A 25,495-nucleotide genomic window follows, 5' to 3' on the forward strand; every position below is an offset into this window, starting at 1 on the left:
CACTGACATGTTTATTATCAATATATAGACTCAGGTTGCTCTTTTATTGGCTTACAGACGTATTTCTTGTCTGTAACTCACTCTTAAAGTTAAACTCCAATTTGTTCTGAAGTTTTAACACCATGGTTCTGATCTGTACGAGTCATCTTGAAACCATCGAGGACAAACGATGCTCAGACGTTCGTAGCTCCGCATGTCAGATGTTTGTCCAAACTGTGGTCGAGTTAGCTGAGCATACGCGCAGGAAGCAGCTAGCTGCGCCGTGCTAACATACAACTAACATATCTTCATGTTGTAGTAATAATAAAGCAAATGATGTGTTTTATTTTCATTATATAATTTAAATTTCACAAACCTCAGGTGGCTTTTGGACGCTGCTCGTGTTAGCAAACATTCAGGCTAGATTAGAAAGTTGCGTAGCTGTTGGGGGTTTTTGGCCAAATAAAATGGCTTAAAATGGCAAATTGTTGTTTTGCAGATGTTTAATTTTGTGTGTATTAAATAAAAGGGATGTGAAATGGTGATTGGTGAACTTGCTGTGCTAATGTCAGGCACGTTAACATGATGGTGCGTGCTTTAAACACACTGCAGTTAGCTAGGGAAGCTAGCCGCGCCGCGCTAAAGTCGCCTACAAGAACTCTGACTGTCGCTGTCGTGGGAAACAAAGCGGACGCTCAGTCACTGTTCACATGATGATGCTTTATTGTCAGAATACTAACAGCTCTGCTACATACACACAAAAAGCGTTGAGGGGAAAACAGTCCGCAGGGACGTTGCGTCTCTTCACCTGTGATCACCGCCGGAGAGTCTGACCTCCACTGCTCCTCCTGCTGTATCCTGTTGGCAGCTTCTTATCTCAAAGTTATTCTTCAACCAGCCTTTACATCTGCACTCACTGTACACTCGTAACACCTTCCTGCTATTGATCTGTGCGCTTTCAGAGCTTTCATTCGGAACATTTTTCACCTGCACCCCTGTGTGCATCTGTTAAAGGAGCATTTCAACATTTTGGGAGACGATCCTCGTGTCTGTTCGTTCATTGTGCTGCTGGAGCTTGAAGTCGTTAGATAAGCTCAGTGTAAAGGCTGGAAACATGAGGACACAGTCGGCCTGGCTCTGTTTTCTTTGTTGGTTTACCTTTGGACAAAGCGCGGCTTGTCTTCTCTCCTTGTCTCCAGACTTTCATGCTTTAACCTTTACCGTACAGTCACGAGAGCGCCATCGATCGACTCTCAGCAAGACAGCGAAGAAGCATATTTCCTAAAATGTCAAAATGTTCCTTTATTATATTTCACCTGTGTTCATCGAGGCAGCGTGTCACTATTAAAGATGAACATTTTCCCTCCGCGATAAACGGAACAAATCACAAGATAAAAAGTATAAAGTCGACGCTCGTCCGGGGTAAAAACAGTGTGACGAAACCAAAAAAACACAAAACAAAAAAAGAGGTACGGTCCAAACAAAAAGGACCACAGCAATAAGTTAAATTAACTGATACAATTAATTAAACGTCAGCTCATTAACATATTCTCTACAAACACAACATCACTCAGAAAAATCACATCATTTCAAACAATCACTGGCTGTGCTGCATCATTTGTTACTGATAAATAGATTCTGATCACATTCAGGGAAACGTGTACAAGGAAATGACCTCATTTTCTCATTAACAGCTTGTTCTTTGTTTTCTTCCGTCACTGGAATGACACCAGGAAGTAGTGAATGCTAAAAGGGGAGTCTGTTTAATTACACAGCTTGTTGTCTGATTATTCTGGATCTTTAAAACTTCCAATTTCTATAATAAATCTCCTGTAACCAACCTTTTCATTCACTCCCCGTCTTTCTGCTACAGCTCCTGAGATTTAAAGTGACTTCTTCTTCTTCTTCTCTCCTTTTAAAGACCCTGAACAACGTTTTATCCGTCGGCTTCTTCACATGATGGGATCCAGTATTTTCCTCCAGTAGTTTGAAAAGTTCTGCTTATTTCACTCAAGATGTATTTTTATATTCGTGTTCTCTTCCAAACAGTCCAGATGAAATGCGCAAGCTGAGGTTTTGACTGTTAAATATTGGGTTGTACTGTAGAGGAATACTTTGCTCCATCACTCATTCTGTCCTCTGTTAAGGTTTGGTGCTAGTCGTGTTGGCCCAGGTGGGGAAGGTGCCCATGTCGAACATGGCGTACCCCCAGGTGTTGACGCCCAGATTAATGGTCAAGATCCCGATGATGTTCAGCATGAAGCCGGTTCTCACCTGGAGGAACATATTACACATTTTACTATAAATTGATGCATCTACAGGCGAGTTAGAACAGTTTGACGTTTATGTCTCCGGCAGCCTCTGCAGTGATTCTTTAAAGACATGTAAAAGCTTCAGAATGCTCATGTGGGGCACTTACGAACAAAACATGAAACTGTCTTTAGAGGGAACGAGGGAACTAGAGGTGCAAAAGTATTAATTTCCAGATTATAAGACTCTTTAAGGAACTCCGGTGTGTTGGAGACTTATTTGATCGACGTACCATATCGATGACTTTGAGGTTTCCGAACGAGAAGGCGATGGCGTTGGGCGGTGTGGCCACGGGCAGCATGAAGGCCAGAGACGCGGCGATGGTGCAGGGCAGCATCACGTACAGAGGGTGGATCCGGATAGCCTGGGCCTGGGAGACGTGAACACAACACAGTTAAATACGGCGAGAAGCCGCGTGTGTTACCTGAACGCGACACGCCGACGTGTTGAGTTCTGCTCACCATGGAGCCCAGTATGGGCAGGAACAGGGTGGTGGTGGCTGTGTTGCTGGAGCACTCGGTGAACGTCGCCACCAGCATGCTGAGCAGAATGGAGATGGCGAAGGGGGGGATTTTCTCTAGAGGGGCCAACATCTCTCCCAACCACAAGGACAGACCCGACTCCTGGAGACAGAAGTTACAAGCAGAGATGTTCAGGTCTAATAACTACCCGTCCTGTGTTCCCAGAGCTCAGTGAGATATCTTACATCATTATGAATCTCTATGAACGGATTAGAAAGGGGAACAGTGTGTTTACCTCACTGCCTTTAGCCAGAGCGAAGCCTCCTCCCAGCAGCAGGATGATGTTCCAGGGCATCCGCTCGTGAACCACCTGCCAGTTCAGCAGCGGTTTGGGATACTTCACCTTCTTACCTGTGAGTCCGGGAATGAAGCGTGAACACGGAGCAGTAATTAGTTTTAAAGAGCAGCGTCACATCCACTGGGTAATCATCACCCAGCGCTCTGATGAGATGAAATTTAGGTCACAGGAACATCATTAATGCGCTGAGATAAACTGTGATCAGTGGGATCAGCGCTTCACCTGATTCATCGAAACCGTAGTCGCGAAACCTGGGCATCCGGGAGGGGACGACGAAGAAGAGCATCGACATGAAGATGGCGGTGGATCCATCAGACACGTACCTGAGAGGCAGGAGATCACATTGTTCAACACATTCGTTCTCACAGCGTTTCCTCACGATGCAAACTCAGTGAAACGCAGCAAATACGCAGACAAACATTGGTCTAAAGCTGTTAAATCGTTTATGTTGCTAACAGCAAACGGCTAAAGACTCACCCGTCCAGGAAGAGCACTGTAGCCCAGCCGGGTATGAAGCCCGGCTCCCTGGTGAACCACAGGCCCACCAGCAGGGCGAAGATGATCAGAACCGCTATCTCAGCAAACTTCATCGGGCCCAGCTTCCTGTACTCCTCCCTCATCACCGCGTACGCCTCCTTGTCTCTTTCGGATTTCCCGCCACAGCCGAACGTGTGCTTGAAGCTGAGGAGAAAAACGTGGAGGTGGTTCAACAGAACTGAGGAGCTGTGTCAGGATTTATAAGTGAGCTGGTTAAACTTGGATTTACAGCTTGTTGGTTTCATAATATGGATCAGCAGGTTTGGACAGAGAAGTTGAAGTCTTCATTACTACTGATTGTCCTACTTTAAAGATATCATTCGCCTGATAACAGCAGCAAAAATAAATAGTAGCCTGAGTTTGACCCTGATAACGGATCGTCCTCTTTTACGGCACCATAAAACTTATCTTGCAGCTTTAAGGGTCAGCAAAATGATCGGAAACAAGTGAAGCTGGTGCACAAAGCAGCAGCAAGAGCGCCGAGGTTATAGAACCGCCCAGAGATCTGATTTATTATAGTTATTACCAGTAACATTAACCTCAGCTCCACTGTCACAGTCAGCCATGAGTTAGCGAGTTGTTTTCATAATGCAACAGACCAGTTAGTTTATTACACGATCTGGACACTGGGAGCCAGAAATCCAAACAGAATAATCCAGATTCATTATCTACATTTCCTTGTCCACTACATATTCGTGGAGCTTGACAGCGAGACAGTGTTGAAGAAGACGGGCTGCAAAACATTAAATAGATCCGAACAGCTTGTCTGGTTTAATCAAAGTCCCCAGAAGCTCCAAGATCACAATTTGATCTGAAACTACATTATGTTCAGTCCTGTTAAAGCTGAAATCTTCTCTGGAGCTGCCAAGAAAAAAGAATTAGCATGCACCTAGTATCTGTAAAATAAATAAGACTTGGATCATGTTGTAGAAGCTGTACGTGTTCAGCTCCTTCAGTTTTTAGGAGAATGAAGCAACTCTCTTTTATTGTGAAGCTCCAGAAATGTTCTGTGGACTACCATCAGCGTGGGATTATTAATCATTTTTAATCCCCTGACCAAGTGAAATGTCTGAGCCAGGGAATATATCTCACAGTATATGCAGGATTTAGTGAGCTTGAGAGGTGCTAGTTGTTGGCCAGGATGGATGTTTGGCCTATTTTGTGCTAAGCTAAGCTAACAGGCTGCTGGCTGTTCTCAGTTAACTCTCCGTCAGAGAGAATTATTTACATATTTACCAAAATGTTGGAGAAATTTAAGGTGAGGTGTGTTTGCAGCTCCACATTTTTGAGGCTCACTAAGAAGAAACAACTTTCCTGATAATTGTAAAAACACTCACATGGTTAGACAGCACACAGTGTGAGACGCACAAAAGAAAATGTGTGTCATCATGTCGTCTTACTTGAAGCCCAGGAAAACAATCTGAAGCCAGAACCAGGTCAGTATCAGCATCAGCACCATGTTGGGAAAAGCAAAGCCGAACCAGCTGGCGAAGTTGATCACACCACCGTTTTCGGGGAAGAGCCTTCAGGAAAGACGAGAAAGACAGAGGGTTGAGATAATGAAAAGGAGGATGAACATCTGGAATGATAACACCGCTGGGTTTATTGGTGCCGTACTGGTCGATTTGGCCCTTGAGGATGAGGTTCGGTGTCGTTCCGGTGAGCGTGGCGGTGCCTCCGATGCTGGCAGAGTAGCACACGCTCAGACTCATCCCTTTGGTCAGGAGGTCGTACTTCGCCTCTGTCGCTCTTCTCCTGAGCTCCTGAGACTCTGGAGTCCACTGATGTTCATCTGGAGACATTCAGTAAACTGGTGTTATTGGAAAAGTCAGAAAGACGATAAACACGTTCATCTCGCTGACATGTTTACTTACACACTCGTTCCTCAGGCTGAGCTTTGGTCTCAGGCAGTTTCTCTTCTGTTAGTTCCTGTTTAGTTCCTCTGTTTTCAAGCTCAAATCCGTGGTTGTCCGCGGCTGCAGCTTCGAAGTCTCGCGAGTCCGCCTGGGCCTCCGTGTCTCTCAGCTGCTGCAGCACGGCGTTGGCGATGGGCAGCATCATCGCCGTGGTGGCCGTGTTGCTGATCCACATGGACAGGAAGGCCGAGACGACCATGAACCCCATCATTAACCTGCGGGAGGACAGTGATGGTGAGCAGAACAGCAGTGGAGGTGATCGGCTGCAGCGTGGACGGGTGAGCGGCGTCACGAGGATTTCTTACAGGGAGGGACGAACGCCGACCAGCAGCAGAACTCGGAGCGCGATGCGCTTGTGAAGGTTCCAGTGCTCCACCGCGATGGCCACCAGCAGCCCGCCGATGAACAGCATGTTAGAGTCCTTCAGGTACTCGATACTGACCTGAAACAGATCGCAGAATCATAAATACAAATGTGGCCATTTGGAGGTAATGTATCATCACGTTTATGAGCAATAAAGCTGAAACGCAGCGATCAGCAGATCTACAAAGGCGGACGGAGTATGTCCTTAAAAGAACTGGCTGCAAGGTCAAACCAACACAGAGAAACGTTCTTGTTCTGTTGGGCTTTATGTGGTTCTGGTCTCGTGGTGTCTTTTAGCTTTTCTGGAGGAGATCATGACCTCTGACCTCTTCGTCTTGGGGGTGGATGTGAGGTGGAATCAGGAGGTCTGAGCAGTAAATCCCGCTGCATTTAACTTTTCCTTTAATTTAACGTTTCCCTTTTTGACTGTTTGTTGACACCCTGGACTCAGCGAGGCCTTCCCTTCACGTTACTCGAGACAAACACCTTGAGGAACGCTAAGAATGAGAAAATAAATAATAAGTGTACCTTGTCGGCCTTCATGATGCCCATCATCGGGAAGAGTATGACCGGCAGAAGGGCCGTGACAGCCAGAGGCATACACTCCGTACACCAGTACAGAGCCATGAGGATGATCGCGTAGCCGCATTTCGCTTCCTGTGAACACACACACACACACACACGATTCTCTAAACGGTGGGTAACAAACTTCACAATGTCAGTGCAACATTTTGTCCCTTTGTTTTACTTCTAAAATATGCTGAGATGTTCAAAGATCCTTGTGTTGTTACCGAAGCACACACACACAAACACACTTTCAGTAAAGTACATAAAGCGTTTCATGTTCCTGTCTTATCTCCGGCGTTTCTTTAAAAGGCAATAAGATTTTACACATGCAGATAGCAGTTAGCTTGATCATAAAACAAACAGTTTGTCGAGCTCTTGTCTCACAAGATAATTCTTTACGAGTTAATTGTTAATCTCTGTGTAAAAATGTGGTTTATTTCAGCATCTAACAAGGTTTGTCAGCCAATAGCATGAAGCTGTTGGTATCAGATATCTGATACGCAGATATCTGTGTGTCGTCTGCGATCAATAGTCTTTATAGTTTACAGTTTGTGGAAAAAAATATAAGAATGTCTGCGTGCAAACGTTAGCTGACATTAGCATAGTTAACGTCTGCTAGCTAGTGTTAACAACGTTAGCTAGTGCACAGTCGGGGGCAGATGCCTCGGAGGACAGCGGTGTTGTAACGTGAATGTAAAGGAATGTTTTCAGTAACACCATTTAAAGAATGAAATGAAAAACACCTGGACACAAAATTGTTTGCTGGGAACATCAGAGATAACTCGCCGCGCTTTGCATCGTGGGATAGTCAGAAGGAACCAATCGAGCTTGAGGGAACAGCCGTCTTTAAGGGTTCCTACGTGGTGTTAAGATCAGCTGTAGATTGTGCTTCATTACCTCACCTCTGTCTCCAAACCATCATTAAGTAACGAGGCCTGAAGTCAAACAATCAAGGTGAGTAAATTTACATGTCAGTCACTAAGCTTGTCAAGTCGCAGCGCTAAAAACACATAATAGGTAACCTGAGGTGTGTTTCCAGTGATCACGTCAGGAATTTGGCTCCAGAGACTTTATCTGTCTTTATTCCCCTCGACAACACGAGCTGCAGAATAAACGCATGAATGTTTACAGAGAAAAACTTCAATGTTGGTCGTTGTAAAATTCACTTCCACCCAAATGTAATTCTACATTTCTATATGTAAACTTTAGCTGGAAAAAACTGTCTGATTCTGTGATATTAAGAGTCAGTTTTATGGTTTCAAAGCCAGAACGTGTCAATAAGCCATCGTGGCAGAGGAAGGTTTCTTTAAATCTGTCCCTCGATCAGTGACTTGCTTGTGTTGACATGAACTTTCTGTTTGGAAGGAAAGTTGGCAGCTCAACTGAAGAGGCAGATATCAAAACCTCAGGACAAATATTTGTTGTGCATGTGAAACCACATGTGCTTCTGCCGCCGTCCTCGCTGAGTGTCGACACGCAGGACGGCTTCAGCTGGTCACGACAAATGTTTCAGTGATGAATCAAAAAGCAGAATAAGACACAAATACACTGAGACGCAACTGTGATGTGCTTTCAGTCGAGACACACATGAATTAAAACAGCTGGATAAAAAGTTACGCTCACACACAAACACTCACCGATGAAGGGTACTTGAGCGGCAGAGGAAGGAGTATGATCGGAGTGAGGAAGATGATGAAGTAGTTTCTGTGGTACCACAGCCACCTCAGAACACTACGCAGCAGTCTCATGGCAAAAAAGTGACGAGCTCAACTCAAAGATGAAAACTATCCCAAAAGTCGGCGGCGTGAAGAAAACAAAGCAGGCAGGTAGAGATGAAGTGAAGCTGAGAGAAAAGCAGGATGTGCTCCACTGAGAAACGCTGATGTAATGAGACTAAAATGACTGCTATCTGCTATATTGTGGTAAAAAAATCAAACATTAACTCAACAGCGAAGAGATCACAAGAGGCTGATAAAGCTGTTGGGAAAGAGATGGTAAGGTGACAGTATGGGAATAAGGAGGCGGAGGGGCTGACAGGTGAGGAGAAAGGTGGCAGGTTTATCATCTACAGGAGAGCTGCTGGGTCATGTTTAATCGAAGGTCAGGTGTGTGTGTGCATGTGCAGACTGTAGATCTACTGTCAACAGGAAATCAAACAGATTCTGTCATGTAAGTCAAAAGTTTCTCCTTAAAATCTAAAGTTGAATGTTTAATCTACAAACGCTTTTGTCTCTGCAGCGTTGCTCCGCTACGACTGCTAGTTTTTGGCAACTTAAATGTAAAATACTGCTGAGAAACACTGAGTCAGATTGATGATTTTATGACTCTTCCCAAGTTTTAGGTGTGTGCCATCAGAGTGTGAGTCCTAAAACTCAGACATCAGTGATAAATGTTTGCACCCTCGTCTCCGAGTCGATGACTTGATTATATCATTCAGACTCAAACACTTTAAGTACCGATCAGTGTAGTTAAACAGTCTTCTCTGGTAGTGTTGTAATTTGGTGTGACACAATAAAAAATCAGTTCACTGGAAAAAAAAAAAGGGTCACTTCCTTAAACACATTTTCCCGAATGTGATGTCAAAGATGCAGCACATTCAAAACAATGTGATTATTCTCAGTGTTGTGTTGAGTGAGCTGAAACGTAATTAACGTAATTTGTTAGGACGAGAAAAACAGGACGGACGGGACACAATAGAAGTTAACTTGAGGATAAACGTTACTAATATAAACGCACTTTTTTGCCAAAGAGCTGATAATTAGCTAACTGTTGTGCTGCACCAGCAGGTGCTCCAGTGTGACCGTGTTCCCTTTTTATAAGTTTTGTAATCTGAATTGAGAACAAAAAGTGGATCGGTGCATCTCTACACTGAAAACTGGAAACAAGGGAAACTTTGTGCACAGCTTTGTCCTCAGCTGAACAAACTGTGACTTCCAGGAGTCGAATCATCGTCCTGCAGAGAAATGATCCAGCACAGAATCCACCCAGGACACCAAAACATGTCGATTTACAAATGCAAATGTTGACACTTTTCCTTTAAATTGACTGAAACAGTCGGTCACTCATCAAAGTCGTTTCTTCACCTCCACATGTTTTACTTTCAGACTGATACAGGTGAGCTGAGTGTTCCTGTTTCCAGTCTTTACGTCTCGTGGCATCAACCTCATCAAACTCTCAGTAAGATTAGAAGCGTTTCCCAGAATGCTGAATTACCCGATTAAAAGACGCAGTGCAGTAATTAGGAGGACGTGTAGTGCAGGTGACTCTGACAAACGTTCTGCAGCACAGAGGAAGAAACAACTTGAAGATAAGAAGCTTCCAGCAGGATAAAGTGGAGAAGAAAACAGACAGAATGTGTTTTTTTCTCATTACTTTTGTGTTTGTGCATCAGAGCTGTTCGTATCCTGAAAATAAAGCACTCGAGTCGACAGTCAAGACGCTGATATTTCAAAAAAAGTCCCATAAGTCTTTATTTATTTCACTTTTCTTCAGTCACACCAACATTTGAATCGTCAAAAAACTTTACATCGGCTCAAAATAATTTGCACACGAGTCACAATCGGTCATAAATAAACACACCTGTTCTACAACACGTCTGACGTAACATTCAAGTCAATCTGTTTTGTCTCTGATTAAGAGTTTCCTCCTGGTCATTTCACTACCTTTTACACATTTTGTCTTGTTATTCGCTGTAACTCACAATCAACAACTTGTGCAGGACCCAAAAATCCAAAGTCATATTCACATGGCGGCCATTTTCCTCCGATGCCACGCTTGATTTTCATTATGTTTTCGGCTGCTGATCAATCAGGAAGATGTGATGTGATAACGAGTCAGATTAACAAGAAAACAGCGTCATGATCCTGAGTCTGACGTCAGAGGAAAATGGCCGCCGTGTGAATATGTTCAAAGACAATCTGAGTCTTTTTGTTGCTGTGTTGTTCTGACCCGACAACAGGCTGCAGGTCCTCACAGTTCTGGCTCACGTAGAATTTTCAGTGTTTGTTGAGCGACAGTAGAATCAGTAATCAAACACAAGAGGATCAACCGACTTTCAAGTGCAAATCAGACGTTATTTGAAGATGTGCTGGAGAAAAGAGCCGTTTGGATGCTGGATGAGTCAGACTGTGTCTCATTACAGACGGAGAGAAAGCAAAACTGTGCATGTTAGACTTTAGAGGCGTCCCAGGACGGTTCAGTCACCGATTCACAGTGTGATCTGTGGAATAAAAACCCTCCGATAACAAGAGATCGACACGCTCACTGGAACGTGTCAGAGCGACGACAACGGAATCAAAACGAGGCAGAAATCAGATTACACACAAACAAAAAAAGAAAAAAAAACTACATGGGATTTAAGGGTGATTTATTCTTTTAAAGGCGCAATACGTAAGAAATGACCTCTAATTCACATACCTGACAAACAGCAGATCACCAGAGTGACTGCTAACTGCTAACTGCTAACTGCTGCTGACTGGTAGCTTGTTAGCTCAGTTAGCCGTGCAGCTAGCTAACAACCAGGGGAGTGTTGGTGTTTACATTACTGGCACAGGAGCTTTGAACGTTAGCTGGTTAGCATGCTAACTCTCGTCAACCCTGTAATTTCCTAATTTCTTCACATTCTTTCGTTAACGTTTAAATAATCTTACATATTGCACCTTTAAACTTCTGCTACATTCCTAAATCTGACTGAAAACATTTACAAATCCCTTTTGTTTTTCCCCGTCTTATGAAGCAAAACCTTCACTCGGACACACGCAGTTAAAGATTTTATCGACTTCGTTATCAGCCTAAACAAAGTAACGTGAGGCCGGGAGAGAGAACAGTCGGTGCACAGATGACAAAGTACGTCTGTGTGAGATCAGCTCACGTTTACAAGTCGTCTTGTTGTCGGCTCGGCGGAGAGTTTGTGCTCTGAGCGAAGACAATAAACACACACACGCCCTACGATCAAAACACACGACTTGAGAAATGAACGAGGAACAAAAAGGGGGATAAGAAGCTGAACGTCTGATAAAGTAAACATGGCTCACTGCCGTCTACTGTGCTATCACGTTTTCTGGAGATCTATTTGACCGATAATCATGCGTCACACAGACGGACGACCATACAAAGTACAGGAACACACACACACACACTCCATAAAACACACACACATACACACACACTCACTGAATGGGTTATTTAAGTCCTAAAAACACACCTTTTTAGATGCAAGTGTTGCTCCTAAATCCTACCATGTACAGGAATGAAAAAAATAATTTCTATGAGTATTTAAAGATATTTTTATTCATGACGTGGCTAAGAGAGCGAAAAACCAGCTGACGAGTCCTAAAAAGTTGCTGACTCGCTGGTTTATGACGTTACAAACACACTTTGTTACAGCGACGCCACACCGAGCTGCAGACTGTGTGTCCGTGTGTGTGTGTGTGTGTGTGTGTGTGTGTTGTCTACTCTTTGTCACACACACACACACACAGATTTCAGTGGACACATCTGCATTTTTGCGGGTGGCCTACAGAGAGACAGGATGTTAACCCCACCAGCGATCATCCCTCAGGTGAGTCCGTTGCGTCGGCGCGTCGTCTCTACGTCCCGCCGTTGTACGAGTAGTCCGCCTTGTTGTGCATCACCAGCTTATTGTCCACAAAGTAGAAGCTGTCGGACTGCGTCTCGTACGGGTGCAGGATCATCTCTCTGACTGTGAGCGGAGACAGAAATCACATGAGACGCAGTCAAGAAACTCGAACACTTAGATAGAGAGCATTTTTAACTGTTTCATGACGTCCTTTAAAGCGACGTCCTTTAAACGTCCTTTAAAACGCTCTGAACTGACAAACAAAAAACAACCACGCTGCTTAAAGAAACTTAATCCAGAGATTTGGATGAAACACATGGAATTAAATACAAATCCAACAACTGATACTTGAATGTGGAGCCTTCAGTCAATCTTTGCTGCACCAATTAATAGAGATCTGTTTTAATAACAATTAAATGTTTTAATACAATTTTAAAGGACAAATATGTGAAACAAATATCTAGTGTGTGTGTGTGTGTGTGTGTGTGTGTGTGTGTGGACTCACTGCTGTCCTCAGACAGAGGTGGGAATTCGTAGATGTGTTCACACGTGTTCTTGCTGCTCGGCATGCAGAAGCCGAACTCAAAGTCGAAACTCTTCAGCAGCTTCTCTCTGAAGTAATGTCTCTCGATCATCCTGAAGTTCTCTATCGGCATGTCTCCCACCGTGAACTCGACGCTGGACGGACGAAGGACAGAAAAACTGAGCGACGTGGAGAAATCACAGGGAGACGAACAAAGACAGAGACACAGCTGACGAGATTCCTTGTAGGTAAAGATTCACACAAGTTCTCACTTACGTGGCTCCAACCTGCCGCAGTCGGAGGAAAGCGGGGGTGAACTGGTAGCGGACGAACCGGCCGGCGTTTGGGTCGATGTCCCTCTTGTCTCCTGCTTTGTCTTACGTAATGATCAGTTTGTGTGAACGGAATCAAATGAAATGACATATTATTAGATGAGGAGGTTTTTACATGACGGGAAACAAACATTTTTAATAATGACAACAACAACAAAAGACAGAACAAGTAAGAGGTTTATTTTCCAGGTCAAATCTCTTCATCTTGTGGAGAGTAAACGCAGATTTATTTTCCTAATTTAACGACAGTTTTAGGCTTCATCTATTTTCAAGCCTGTACTGTTGGTAAACCGGCACACTGACAAGTTTGCCGAATGAGCTATTTGCAGTTTCTGTATGAATAAAACAACAGCTATGGAAGAATTACTGACATGCTCAAGAAAAACTGAAACAACACGATGATTTTCTGTCGTTTTCTGTGATTTCCCAGCAGATTCAGACGCTTAATGATGATGATGTGTCTTCAGGAAGTCCCACCGCATCTAAAAATATGTGTATCATGTCTGCTTGTTTGGATTTTTCCTTAGTTATGACTCAGAGGAGAGAAAAGTGTGATTTTTATGCAAATTGTTGGTGAAGCACTTTAATGAGTCGTGCGTCACAGCTGACGGAGACGGACAAACTGTGATAACAACTACAGACACGCACCGACAGTGTTTCTGATGTTTGTAGCGTTTCTCGGCTGCTTGTTTTCCTTTTAGGATCACGATGGGAATGTTTTTACTACATTTTCTTTACTTAAAATGAAAAAATACTTTAGTGTGTCTTACAAAGATGTTTCTGCAGGTTACTGGACTCGTTTACTGGATGTTTGCATGATGCAGCTTTAAAAATCGTGTCGTGTTCGCACTCTTTGTTTTGTGAATTAAGTTTGGAGTGTTTGCAGACAAAAAGTTAAGTTCCCGGTCTCGTTTATTGCTGCAACCTCCAGTTAAATGAAACAAATCAGCAGCAGCAGCAGTAGTTTGGGTGACTCGCCTGTGGACGGAGGTTTGGTGATCTCGAACAGCACCGTGCCGGTCTCCATGTCTCTGATCTTGAATCTGGTGAAGTCAATGTTGTAAACGTTCTCCGCCGGGCTGCACAGATAATCTGAGACAGAGACAGAAACAGGGAGGAGGGTTACAGATTAGACTTAAAGTACCTCAACCAACATATAACATCATGTGTTTTTCCTTTTCATGGCTCTGTATACGTGGATATGGGAACAACTGGTGCTAAAACAAGGCTATTACATATGCTGAATTTACGAGAACACACACAAATTTAAGAATTTGTGAGAAACAGCGCTTCACAAAGTTGATAAAGTCTCTCCGTATTCAACAACTCCCAAAATTGAGCGATTTTTTAAGGGAGTCTGGAGAATTTCCCTCCCTCTTAATCTCCTCTCTGTAGGTGACAACCTGAACCTTAAAATATGTTGATTTTCAAGTCTGCTGTTGTTCTCAGAATTGTTGTAAATGTCGCACATCGTTTACCGTGAGGTCATTATATAGACTGACTTCCTGATGCTGTGACCTCACAGCGTCAACACCAGGAAAGACAAAATAAAACCAGCATAAAAACAGTAAACAAATTCTCTGAACACGCACAAGTTGCACTGCAGTCGGGAAGCTGTAATCCTGCGAGCTGCTTTGCACTGAATCCTCTCTGTGAACAAACAGTGGCTGATGAGGATGAGTGACGGTCTCTTAAAATGAAAATATTCACACAAACACATTCACATACGTCAAAACAAAAACCAGGCTCTGCAGCAGTCAGCAAAACATTCAGATGAACAATAAAATATCAACTTGTTTCCTTCAGTTTTGACTAATCGAGCTAATTGACAGCTGATCTATTAGAAAACTCCATTTTAAGTGGACACACACACACACACACACACACACACACACACACACACTAAGAGAGGGAAGTTATTTTTACTCCTCTAATCCTTCCTGCCCTCACCAGGCGGTGTCACTGCTTATCAGCCGTCCCCAGCGGAGCAGACACTTCCTGCCTGATCCGATGATGCCACGGGCCGACATGTGTAGCTGCAACATCTCTACATTATCTCCACGGAGACGCTGCACGTGAGCTCATGTGATGTTCGGGGATGATGAATGAATAAATGAACACTGTGTTATCAGTGCAGGTCTGAGCAGCTTCATGCCGTGTTCGTCGTTTAGCTCTCAGATCTGTCTCACACACACGATGTCCTCTGAGATTGAGACAGCCACATCTGTCTGCTCAGAGTCGGCAGTAAAACAGTGGAGACATGGACGCCTCTTCGTTCAGAGGGGGACAATTGAATCTCTAACGATGGCAGCACTGACTGGCCAATAAAAACCCAGCAGCTGTTCGTCATGACACATCGACAGCCGCGGCCTCCCACCAACAAACACGACAACTTGATATTTCCAGATGTTCCCATCAGCATCCAGCTGTGCTCTCATGCATGTCAGTGTTTCACTCTCTCTGTGTAGACGCCAACGTGTTAGCTCAGGTTAAATTATTAGCTGAAGGGGCTGCTGTGTCGTGTCGGAGAAGAAATTCAAACTCAGAATTTGGATATTTATAATATTCATATTCAGACATATTGAATAAAACTGTATGGAACCGTGTTTTCCTCGAAGGTCAAACAGAGAGAGATCACTGAGTTCCCAAATTGATTTGAAAAAGATGTTAATGACATGTAGCGTGTAGCATGTTAGCATCGTGCTTGGCAGCGCATCAAGGATGCACATAATGTCTTTTCAAATCACTTTGGGGTCTCATCGCTTCCAGAAACTTGGAGCTGTTTGGAGCCAATTCAATTTTTATTTTACTTTTGTTGTTTTCCTCCATATTTTACAGTTTTGGATGAACTGACCCTTTAATTACTGGCAGGTCTCAGCTAATGCCAAAGAGTGATCTGAAAAACATCATAGAAATGTTTCTAAACATGTCACACACTCCTCAGACTCACATTTCAGCAGCTGAAACCAGAACAGGTGTTTCCAGACGAGTGCACCGACCTTCACACGCGCCGACTCTGCTGGAAACTACAGAAACATGCTGCTTTTTTTAATCTCTAGCAGGCAAAATGACACGGAAAATAATGTCAGCCGTGCGCAGGTCGATACTGTGTGCCTTCAGCTGCAGTTCCTGAATGTGAAATATGAATGAGGTGATATGTAGGTCAGGATCATTCAGGATGAAGGTGTTGTCAGTCACCTTTTTGTTCCCTGTGGGATGTTTATTATTCCTACATTTATTCTCCCGGGAGGATTCTTCACAACCCTCCCTGCATGGTGTTGTTGTTCGTGTTTATGTATTCATGCTGCGGCACCGAAGAAGAACCTCAGCCTGAAGTCACGGCGTGTTGTCAGCACCGGTTACTGTACGAGCTGAGGGCTCCTGCCAGAGCTGATCTGATTCGCTGAGACGCTGCGATGCCTTTGCTCCTCTGTCAGTCTGAACGCTGAGGTCGGCTCTTCTCGGCCTCGTCAGCTCCGTACGAAGAGCTGAACGCGGCTGCTGTGCGACACCTGAGGCCGGATCGCGTCCGCCTCACACTCACGAACCGGTATTTATGAGAGGAAGAATGTGCAGCACACACACACACACTTTGGTTTAGATGATTAATCGAACAATACAACAAACAAAGATGGGAACAAAAATGAAAACGACAAAACAGATTGTGTGCACGTATTTCTGTCTTCAGTGTACACACACACATACACAGACACACGCACATGAAACATGTGTGTGTGTCTGTGTGTGTGTGTGTGTGTGGCTGTTATTGTGTCCCCTGTGTCTATTTGTGTGTGTTTGTGGTCACTTTGCCTCACAAAACCTGAGGTGTTGTTGTAAAATACATGCAGTCTGTCAAGTGTCAAGTCATGAGGCGCGACACACTAAGACGACTGTCAGAAGTCAAAACAGGAAGCGCTCGTCTGAAAACCACTTCTTCAATCGTAATCAGCGTCAGCAGCTTTGAACAAAGTCCGACCGCGACCTCAGACTTCACGTCCTCATCACTCGACACGTTTCTACCCTCAGATCTTAGAACTTTCACTTATAATGGCGACATATTTGTGTACACATCTTGTCTGATGGGTACAGGAGGATGTGTTCTGGTGATGTTTTGGTGCCTGTCTGCGCACATGAATACACTTCTACATGTTTCCTACAATGGATGTCGACACATGAGCCTAAATTATATTAAAAGACGACACTCACACATCCTCGGTCTGTTCACCCTGCTGAAATCTGACAAAAGTATCTGCTGTAACACCACCAGACTACAGAGCAGCTCCACTCTTCAGACTGTGTGACTCCCGAACTCAGCAACACTCAACAGTCTATAAATTTGATGTAGCAGGACTCAAGGACTCTGTCATTATTAGTTAGCAGTGCAGCTAGCGGTCATGTTGGCTGACTCTGCCTTGACTAGCAGCTCATGGTAAGTGTTAATGTAGTTTACTGTTGGTCAAGCACGCTAACTTTGATAGATATCTCTGCAACACACCACACAGAGGTATTTGACGTCCAGCATGATCAGAACTGTTGTTTCTTCTTTTATTTCTTGAATGAAAGTCTTTCACCTCCAAATCAGCCTCGTTACAGCCGAACTTTAAATCTGTTCCCCTCGAGGTCGTCAGGTCCTCATCTGAGGTGCACACAGCAACACAAATATCATCTATTCACTCAGAATGGAGGCGCTCCTGATCGGAATACTGTATGTAAATGATAAAAGTGACAGTTTGAGCTGTAAAAGTTACAGCAAAGATGGATAATGTGCCAAAGTCGACCCAAAGAGCAGCACGCAGCGAGAAAGAGACACGTCAGAGCATGAATTAAACTTTCAGTCCTTCCTGTCCACTTCTGCAGACGTGTCGGGACTCCACACACTTTACAGCCACAGTTCAACACAAACTGCACCACATGACCCAGATTCAGCCAAAATAAACAGTCCTGCGCTCGTTTTAGCAGTTCACCCAGATAACGGTGGGACAGGACGGATCTTAGAAACCTTCCAGTCGGACGATTTAAGATCGCCGCCACATGAAACCATATTAAAGGCTCATAAACTTTAAATTACAGCTGACAGTCATGATGGGATCTAGCTCAGACTGTCCCACTGAAGTTTTTCACCTCACTGCATGCAGGATCCAAAGATGTACGTTTTATTTACAGTCTGGGCTTATCAAGCGACGTGACAGTGAAGGTGACGTGTTGACCTGAGAGCAACAGTCCCTTTAGATTCAGTCGAGCCTTATCAATATCAAACTCCACCACCCAGATCTGCATTATATTGACCTCACTCATAGACAGCAGACACTAAATATTTTCATCAGGATCCAAATTTACTCGCTGGAAAATGATCAAAAATGTCGAGACAACAGGATATTTTTGAGCACATACCTCGATATCGATGTTATATCATTGTTAGGATGTCTATTTTTAATAAATAATCATCATTAATGTGGATATATAATGACTAAGTGGGTAAAAGTAAGTATCTAAACAAGTAGAACAGACATGACGACATGTAGTCTCCTATCAAGCTACCAAAACCATATCAATATATTGATAATCGGAGTACACAGCATGACGGGAGAGTCTTCTGTCTGTGGAAGAATCCTGCCCACAAATTAAGCAATAAAATAATATTATTATAATACAATAAATTTTATGAACAGATTTTCATTCATCAGGCTGAAATGAGCATTTGGCGACAAGTTTGGTGAGTTGAGAGACTGATGAACACTCGTACATGTAAGAAAACCAAATAAGTATTTAGGCTGCAGGTTACAAGCTTCCCTTCAGCTCAGTGAACGCTTCTCTGCCACAACACACTCACCTTCTCTCCTGTCAGCATGTAAGACTCACATTTTGTTTCTCCTGCCCTCTCGCTCACCTCTCGGCGTCACACGTGGACGGAAACGCAGCTGATTTCCACTCGTTGCGTCTCGACGAGGGTCCTCAGACTCTCACAGACGCCAACATGTTATTCTCTCGGCAACGTGACAATAATCGCGGCGCCGCTGTCAGAGCGTGTCATGAAAGCACCGTGATCCATTACTTTATGTATGATGATACATAAACAAGCTGGTGAGAAAAGGCAGGACATAAATGTTTTATCAGCTATATTTTTATGTATATTTGAGTCTCTCTAACTCTGATTTCACTGTTTTTATATTCCGGCTCAATATATAATAGTCTTTATTTATTTACGGGATCCTTGACACAACCGGCTACAAAGACAGCCGTGCCAACACTGTTTTGAAATATTGATTTCAGTTTTTTAAAACATCCAGCACTGGCCGAGCACAGGGCCACTACAGAGCAGTGAAACACACTGATGGAAATATGAAATGAAGGGTGCCGCGCTTTGGTCTGTCTTAGTAAAAGGGGATGGAGCTGTTAGGTGGGAGGAGGAGGGCGCTCGGGTCCAGAGCAGCTCACAAGGTCTAATCCGGTTTAGTTTCATGTATGAAGGCAAATCCATCTAATCACTGGAGGGAGGGAGCAGCGTTGAGGAGTTTGTAACCTCGCTAACATTTGGTTGACATGAAATGTGCCAAATTACAGGAGGAAGAGGTTCGATTCATCATCACTTCATAACTTTTTATATTACCGTGAGAGACAGAGGAAGAGTTTGTAAGTGTTTGCAAAACGTCCTGCAGATGAAAAATGCAGAAGATGATGTGATGATACAGAAAAGTAGCCAAAATAGCGGCGTGGCTCTGCTGACGGCGGTGGCAGCTAGCTACCTCCACCAGGGTTCAGTCGGGTCTGATCCATATTTAAATCTACAAGATCCAGATCAGATGCACTCACTCATAGAAACTGTCCAACTTAATAAACCTTTTTTTTTTTTTGTACTATTCCCCGAGAAATGAATGACAAATGTAGGAAAACAACCTGAAGAGAAGGATCCCTTTTATCTGAAACTGCACCACTCTGGACTTCTGGACTTCCTCCATCCAAGTTTAGTTGAAATCCACTCAGTATGTTTTGTGTAATCCTGCTGACAAACCAACAAACAGCCACAGGTGAAACCACCATCATATATGGTAACTACGATTCACCAGACGTTGCCCACGATAACGACAGTATCAGAAAACAGTGATTCTGCAGTAATCGATACACTGCAAGACAATCATCTAATTACATATCATATCTGTCGAACTGAAGAATAGAAAATGCTCGGGAATAAAGTATTTATTTGCTTCATTGTGGCGTCAGTTTCACAGAATTTACACCGACAGCAACTTGTCCACAACATCCTCTTTGGCGCCGGCTTATCAATAATTGTATCTCAAGAGGAAGTTCCACAATATGTTTCCTCATGAATATTTAATCTCACTCGTAGTTAGCGTGCTGATGTTAACGTTACTGAAGCGGTCGTCTCAAAGAGCTGTGAGCTGCACTGAATATCACGACTGTAGTCACAGAGACAGAGTTAAAAATCCAACGACTCTTAAAAACTCTTGATTGAACGCAGCATGTAAATTGTGTTTGAGCTTTCGTGTACAAAAAGGTAAATTAACGACACTTAAGTTTCACGTTTGGATTGTTTGAGATGCTCCTGTGATGCAAACGAGGCACGAGATTATTTAACTCTGTAAAAATTGGAGACGTTACATTTTTGGGGTTTTTGTTTTGTCAGTGTAGATCAAACTAGATGTGTGACAGTTTCCTCTGGGTGTGAACTGCGATGAAGTTTGACACACGCAGGTGAAACACATGGCGACGCTGCCTCACTGGCCTGATTTCACCTGTCGATGACCGCGGCGCCATGGCAACGGTGCTCCGATAAAAATAGTGACGGTTTTAAAATCAGGGACGGCGAGTTTCGATGTAGAACTGCAGAGGTTCAAAAGTGCAAACGGTGAAATTAGTTCTCTGTTGTCTTTGTATTAATGAGAGTTGGACCCTCCCTTTGTTATATGACTCGTCTGTGTCATCTCACAATGATCCTGACAAGCAAACTACCTGGTTTCATCACCTGACAACACATTCAACTTCACACAGCACGGAGCGTTTAACTGCATCACATCTGCAGCAGATAAAGGAGCCAAAGCCGACAGCACTTTGAGTCTGAGCGGGTTTATTTTAGCTCTGGATGCTTAACAGACCCTGTGGGTTGTAAAACAGAGTTTGTGCTCTCGGATCATCACTCGGCTATTTAGCTTTCCGCACCGAAGGCCTCACCAGTCACAGTCTGGTTCACACAGTTGTGTTTTATGCTTCTGACAACAGAAATACGTCTCTGCAACGTGAATCCTTCTAAAGACACTCAGGAAATGTAATCAGCTGTGAAGCTGCATCAGCGACCTCTCAGATCGACCACATTCAGCACAGGAGTTGAGGGTGTGAGTTAAATTTCTGTCATCTATTTTAGAAGTCAACACCAAGCAGAGGCAAAGCAATGTTTAAACAGCTAAAACACACAGCTTAGCACACAAACTGCAGCTACAGGATTCACTCGAGTCTGACTGGATGGTGCACGTCTGCTAAAGTTGAATACAGGAACAAGTTTGACAGGAAAGAAAACACTGCCGGCAACGCTCACAACAAAACCTTTACACTTCCAAGTTAAACCTGCTAGAACTAACTGGGAGTTAAATCAAAAAAGATTACCTCTTCATCTTCTTCTGTCACTGTACAGCCAGTCCTCTACCACAGGAACTACTGTGTTCGTTAGCAATTAATCTGATAATTCTGTTAAATGTCAGCGAAAACAAGCAGCAGATCTTCATATTTTAGCGACTGAAACCGGAGAGTTTTCTGAAAGTCTGCTTGAAGAATAAATTCTCTAGACTCAAAATTATTGCAGATTACTTTCAACCTGTTTTCAGATTAAGCAATGGTTTTATCTTCACTCCTGTGTTTACAGATCAGGTGATGTTTAATGTATTTATTCACCTTAAATTTAGTCTTGTTCGCCAAAGTCGGCAAAGTGGCAGCGACTTTGTGAAACACAGCGTTACCTTGACTTTTGGAGTCCTCTGGGTTTTTTGAACATCGTCGCAACACAAATCAAACTGAAGCAAACTGTTTGTTCTGTCATTAAAAAAAACATCTGTCTGTCTTGCAGCTCTGTTTCCACACTGACACGTCAGGTTAAGATTAACATAAGTTTGGATCAGATCAGTCGACTGAGCAGAAAGTCTGTTCTTTCTAATCTTCATCAATCTCAGCAGTCTGCTTAGAGCACAAAATGATTTTGAATCACTTTTTAGTCACTTTTCTAAGAACATATCTGAGAACAGACATCTCAGTGTGACATGATCCAAACATCGACCCTACAAAAAGTCTTTCTGAGCTGATTTGACTCGGGACTGTCGTCAAGTCAGAGCCGAGCTGTGCTGCGTGTTGTTGGTTGTGTATCATCCTCAGTCAGAGAGGGAATCAATTTCAGCCACTTGAGAGCGAAGAGCATGAAAAACAGAGACAGACGAGTCGCAAAACAACACCAGGGCTCGAGGAGGAGGAGGAGGAGGAGGGAGAGCTGTGGCTGCCTCCTGCTGTGACTGACCGCAGGCAACAGTGTCAAGCAAGCATGTGTGTGTGTGTGTATGTGTGTGTGTGTGTGTACATATGTTTTGTGTGACTCGTCAAGCGACAGCACATCTACACTGTTAAACAGGTGAGCAGAGGAGAGTCGAGGAGGAAGTGTGTGGGAGAACAGAGATGTAACCACGGGGAGATGCTTCACGTTGCCGTAGTGATTCAAGCGTGTATCCATGTTGCTGTGGTGATTCACACATGCCTCCTCACGCCTCGAGCGATGACGCTGCGAGGCAGGAAAGTGAGAGTTTCCAAGACCCCAACAGGGTCCAGCGTGGGAGACGGAGTCATTATGTTCCGGCACGCGTCGCCATGCAGCCGGACAGCGATCCATCACTCAGGGGGGAAGGAGGAGGAGGGGGATCACTAACGAACGACTCCCACGCGCTCCTCTGCTCCCGTTAAAGGACAATTAAAGAAACCACCAGACTTCACAGTGACAGTCAGTGAAAGAGGAAGCCGAGCCAAAGGATGTTCCTCTCCTCAGTAAGCTGTGATTACGCTGGACAGGACGAGCTGCATCTCGCTCCTCATCACCGCTTCCTGTGTTATCTACCGAGCCACCGAGTAATAAAAACAAGGAATAAACAAGAAGACGAAAAGCAAACGAATCCTCGCTCACAGTCACATGTGCGAGTGTGTCCAGTAAGGACACTGATTCTGCTTCAGCACATGTGTAAATAAAGAAAAATATGCGACCAGTGCTCGAACACTTTTTTAAATACCTGGGAGAGAATCCAAGACAGCGTTCGTATGTTATCACTCCGGGAATCGTAACATCGCTGTAACCGTGTTGTGTAAGTAAGTAAGGTATTATACCGGCCTTTAAATAGTCCGATGCCCTGCTGGGCCACCTGTTAGCTAACTGCTGGTTTAAGACCTGAGTTGGTGATAGATGTGGGCGTTCCTGTGCACATAAGAGCTTCCTGGCTGCTATTCCGTCCCCGAGTTTCTCTATAAGAGGCTTGGTTGAGATTTACAGGTGTGACATAATTAAAAAAAACAAAAAAAAACAGCTTCATTAAGTAATCAGCAGCTTCTTTTGGTAGAGACATTAATGAACGAGCAAAGCGAGCTGGTTCTGAGACTTTCTGCAGTGAAAACACATCAGATATGTTTGTGTACGAGTGAATAAGCAGCTCCACATCGACGAGTTTCAAGACTTCCCCTGAATATTTCTTTTTACCATGTTTCCAGAGGAGGACTCCATATCCATGGAAGTTAGCATGCTAACCAGCTAGCCTCGGTCCAAAGTATCTGTGCTAGCTGTGTCAACACAACGCTCCCCTGGTCTCCGTTAACTGCACGGCTAACTGAGCTAACTGAGCTAACGGCAGCTACAGCTACTCTGAGTATTAGAGGTAGAAAGTGACTCAATCACCAGAATAAATGAATTAATTGATTAATTAATCCCTCACAGTAGATAAACAACATGATATATAGCTTCAGAACAGTCACAGAGGCGACTGTGAATGAGCAAAACAACAACACACTAACACTTTTAACTGTAACTGACTTTCACATTGTGGTATTTCTGTATATTTTGTACTCACTTGACGACCATTTTTGCTATTTCTACTCTGGTAAAGTAAAAACCACGGATGAAATAACCTGCAAACTCCAACTACAGGTCAGTTAAAAATGGTCTTTTAGATATCAGCAAAAAAAACTCAAACAAACTGAGATTTTGGACCACGAACAGAGCAGAACAAGAAAATGACGCTCAAAATAATAAAATTAAATGTGTTGCATTGTCTTTGGGGACTAAATTCAGATATGTAACAGAATAAACAAGCAGTGAAAGCCTCTCACATCCAGGCTGTTTGAAGTTTGACCCCTCCGTCACCCCGTCACCTCCCTCTGCACCTGCCTGCTCACTCGGAACCACCTGAACTGAGCCCGCTGTCTCCGGTCCTGCAGCCTTCAGACTGCACACATGCGGCTCCATCTCTCAGCCACCTCCACAGGTTCCTGAGGTGCACGTCAGACAGGTGGACGCTCTGTCATGTGTCTGGATGTGAGTCGGGCCTGTGTACATTACATAAATATAAGGGGACCCAGTAATGACGTGATGCATGACTCACAGAGGAGCTGGAACATTTTCCAGCACCTCCGTCCGAACCTTCGGTCCCCCCACACGCTCGACGCACCAGCAGCAGTGAACTTACTCTCTGTGATCTTCTGCAAGCCCAGAACATCCTCCGGGGTGATGACCGCGCTGGCGAGCAGGTCCTCCTCCGTGGTCACCGGGACTCCCACGTCGGTCGAGTTGCAGCCTTTCTTCACTTTCATCGCCGCCGTTTGCTTCGGGCTGCCGGTGCTGCTGCTGTCGGTGGCTCCGGTGTCTCTGCCTGGATTATCACCGGCAGGCTTCTTAGCGCTTGACGGGTCCTGGCTGTTGCCTCTGCTGGTACAAGAATAGCTCATTCTGCGCTCCTCCTCCTCCCCCTCTCCTAACCCAGGGCTTCCAAGATACAAAACAGTTGCCTCCCTCTCTCTCCCTCCCTCCCTCACAGAAGGATGCACAGTTGCTGTCTGTTATCCGGTGCTTAATTCAAATCCGCTTCGTCTTTCCGAGCCGGCAGTGTGTCCTCCCCCTGCTGCAGCCGGCCCCGGCTCGCCTCGGCAGCGCGCAGTGTGCGGACGCAGCGCCGGGCTCCTCTCCGCTGCCTCTCTGGCGCAGCTGCTCTCTCGGACGCCGTCTCCGCTTGTGTCAAGTGAAGCTGGAAGTCTGTGGGAAATAATCTGCTGGGTTTGAAACTGAAAAAAAGAGGCGGCAGATGGCCGCTGCTGCCAAGGAGGAGGGGAGGGGAGGTGAGGGGAGGGGAGGGGAGGGGAGGTGAGGGGGGAGTCTCAGCCGACGCGTCCCCATCAGGCCTGTCTGGTGTGTTCAGTCTGACCAGTGAACACATGAAGGGGAAGTTACTCACACACAGTTCCCAGAGTTCACCTGGACAGAGACCTGAGGCACAAACATCAGGCCTGCCACAGGTGCACAGGTGTGATTGGATAATTTCTTGTGCAG

At 44.5% G+C, this 25,495-nt stretch overlaps 2 protein-coding genes across 4 annotated transcripts; both read right to left on the reverse strand.

Moving 5' to 3' along the window:
* Positions 1–684: 684 nt before the first annotated feature.
* Positions 685–8,387, reverse strand: LOC119031394 (solute carrier family 13 member 2-like). Its single transcript, XM_037119830.1, has 12 exons — positions 8,129–8,387; positions 6,453–6,581; positions 5,867–6,003; positions 5,520–5,776; positions 5,263–5,437; positions 5,046–5,168; positions 3,586–3,789; positions 3,331–3,431; positions 3,046–3,161; positions 2,751–2,912; positions 2,522–2,659; positions 685–2,253 (listed from the first exon to the last, which is right to left on the reverse strand). The coding sequence occupies exons 1-12, from the start codon at positions 8,237–8,239 to the stop codon at positions 2,122–2,124; spliced, it is 1,785 nt and encodes a 594-aa protein (XP_036975725.1). The 5' UTR covers positions 8,240–8,387; the 3' UTR covers positions 685–2,121.
* Positions 8,388–9,948: 1,561 nt separating this feature from the next.
* On the reverse strand, positions 9,949–25,296 carry unc119b (unc-119 homolog b (C. elegans)). 3 transcript variants are annotated; one of them, XM_037120568.1, is made up of 5 exons: positions 24,639–25,296; positions 13,903–14,016; positions 12,869–12,959; positions 12,575–12,747; positions 9,949–12,192 (listed from the first exon to the last, which is right to left on the reverse strand). In XM_037120568.1, exons 1-5 carry the CDS (start codon positions 24,895–24,897, stop codon positions 12,080–12,082), a joined length of 750 nt encoding a protein of 249 aa, XP_036976463.1. In that variant the 5' UTR covers positions 24,898–25,296; the 3' UTR covers positions 9,949–12,079. The 3 variants fall into 3 exon arrangements, with proteins under 3 accessions (XP_036976463.1, XP_036976462.1, XP_036976464.1); XM_037120567.1 differs by having other exon boundaries at positions 12,869–12,968; XM_037120569.1 differs by lacking the exon at positions 24,639–25,296 and adding an exon at positions 24,341–24,591 and having other exon boundaries at positions 12,869–12,968.
* Positions 25,297–25,495: the final 199 nt, after the last annotated feature.

The sequence above is a fragment of the Acanthopagrus latus genome, chromosome 13 (assembly GCF_904848185.1).
Source record: "Acanthopagrus latus isolate v.2019 chromosome 13, fAcaLat1.1, whole genome shotgun sequence".
Lineage (NCBI taxonomy): Eukaryota > Metazoa > Chordata > Actinopteri > Spariformes > Sparidae > Acanthopagrus > Acanthopagrus latus.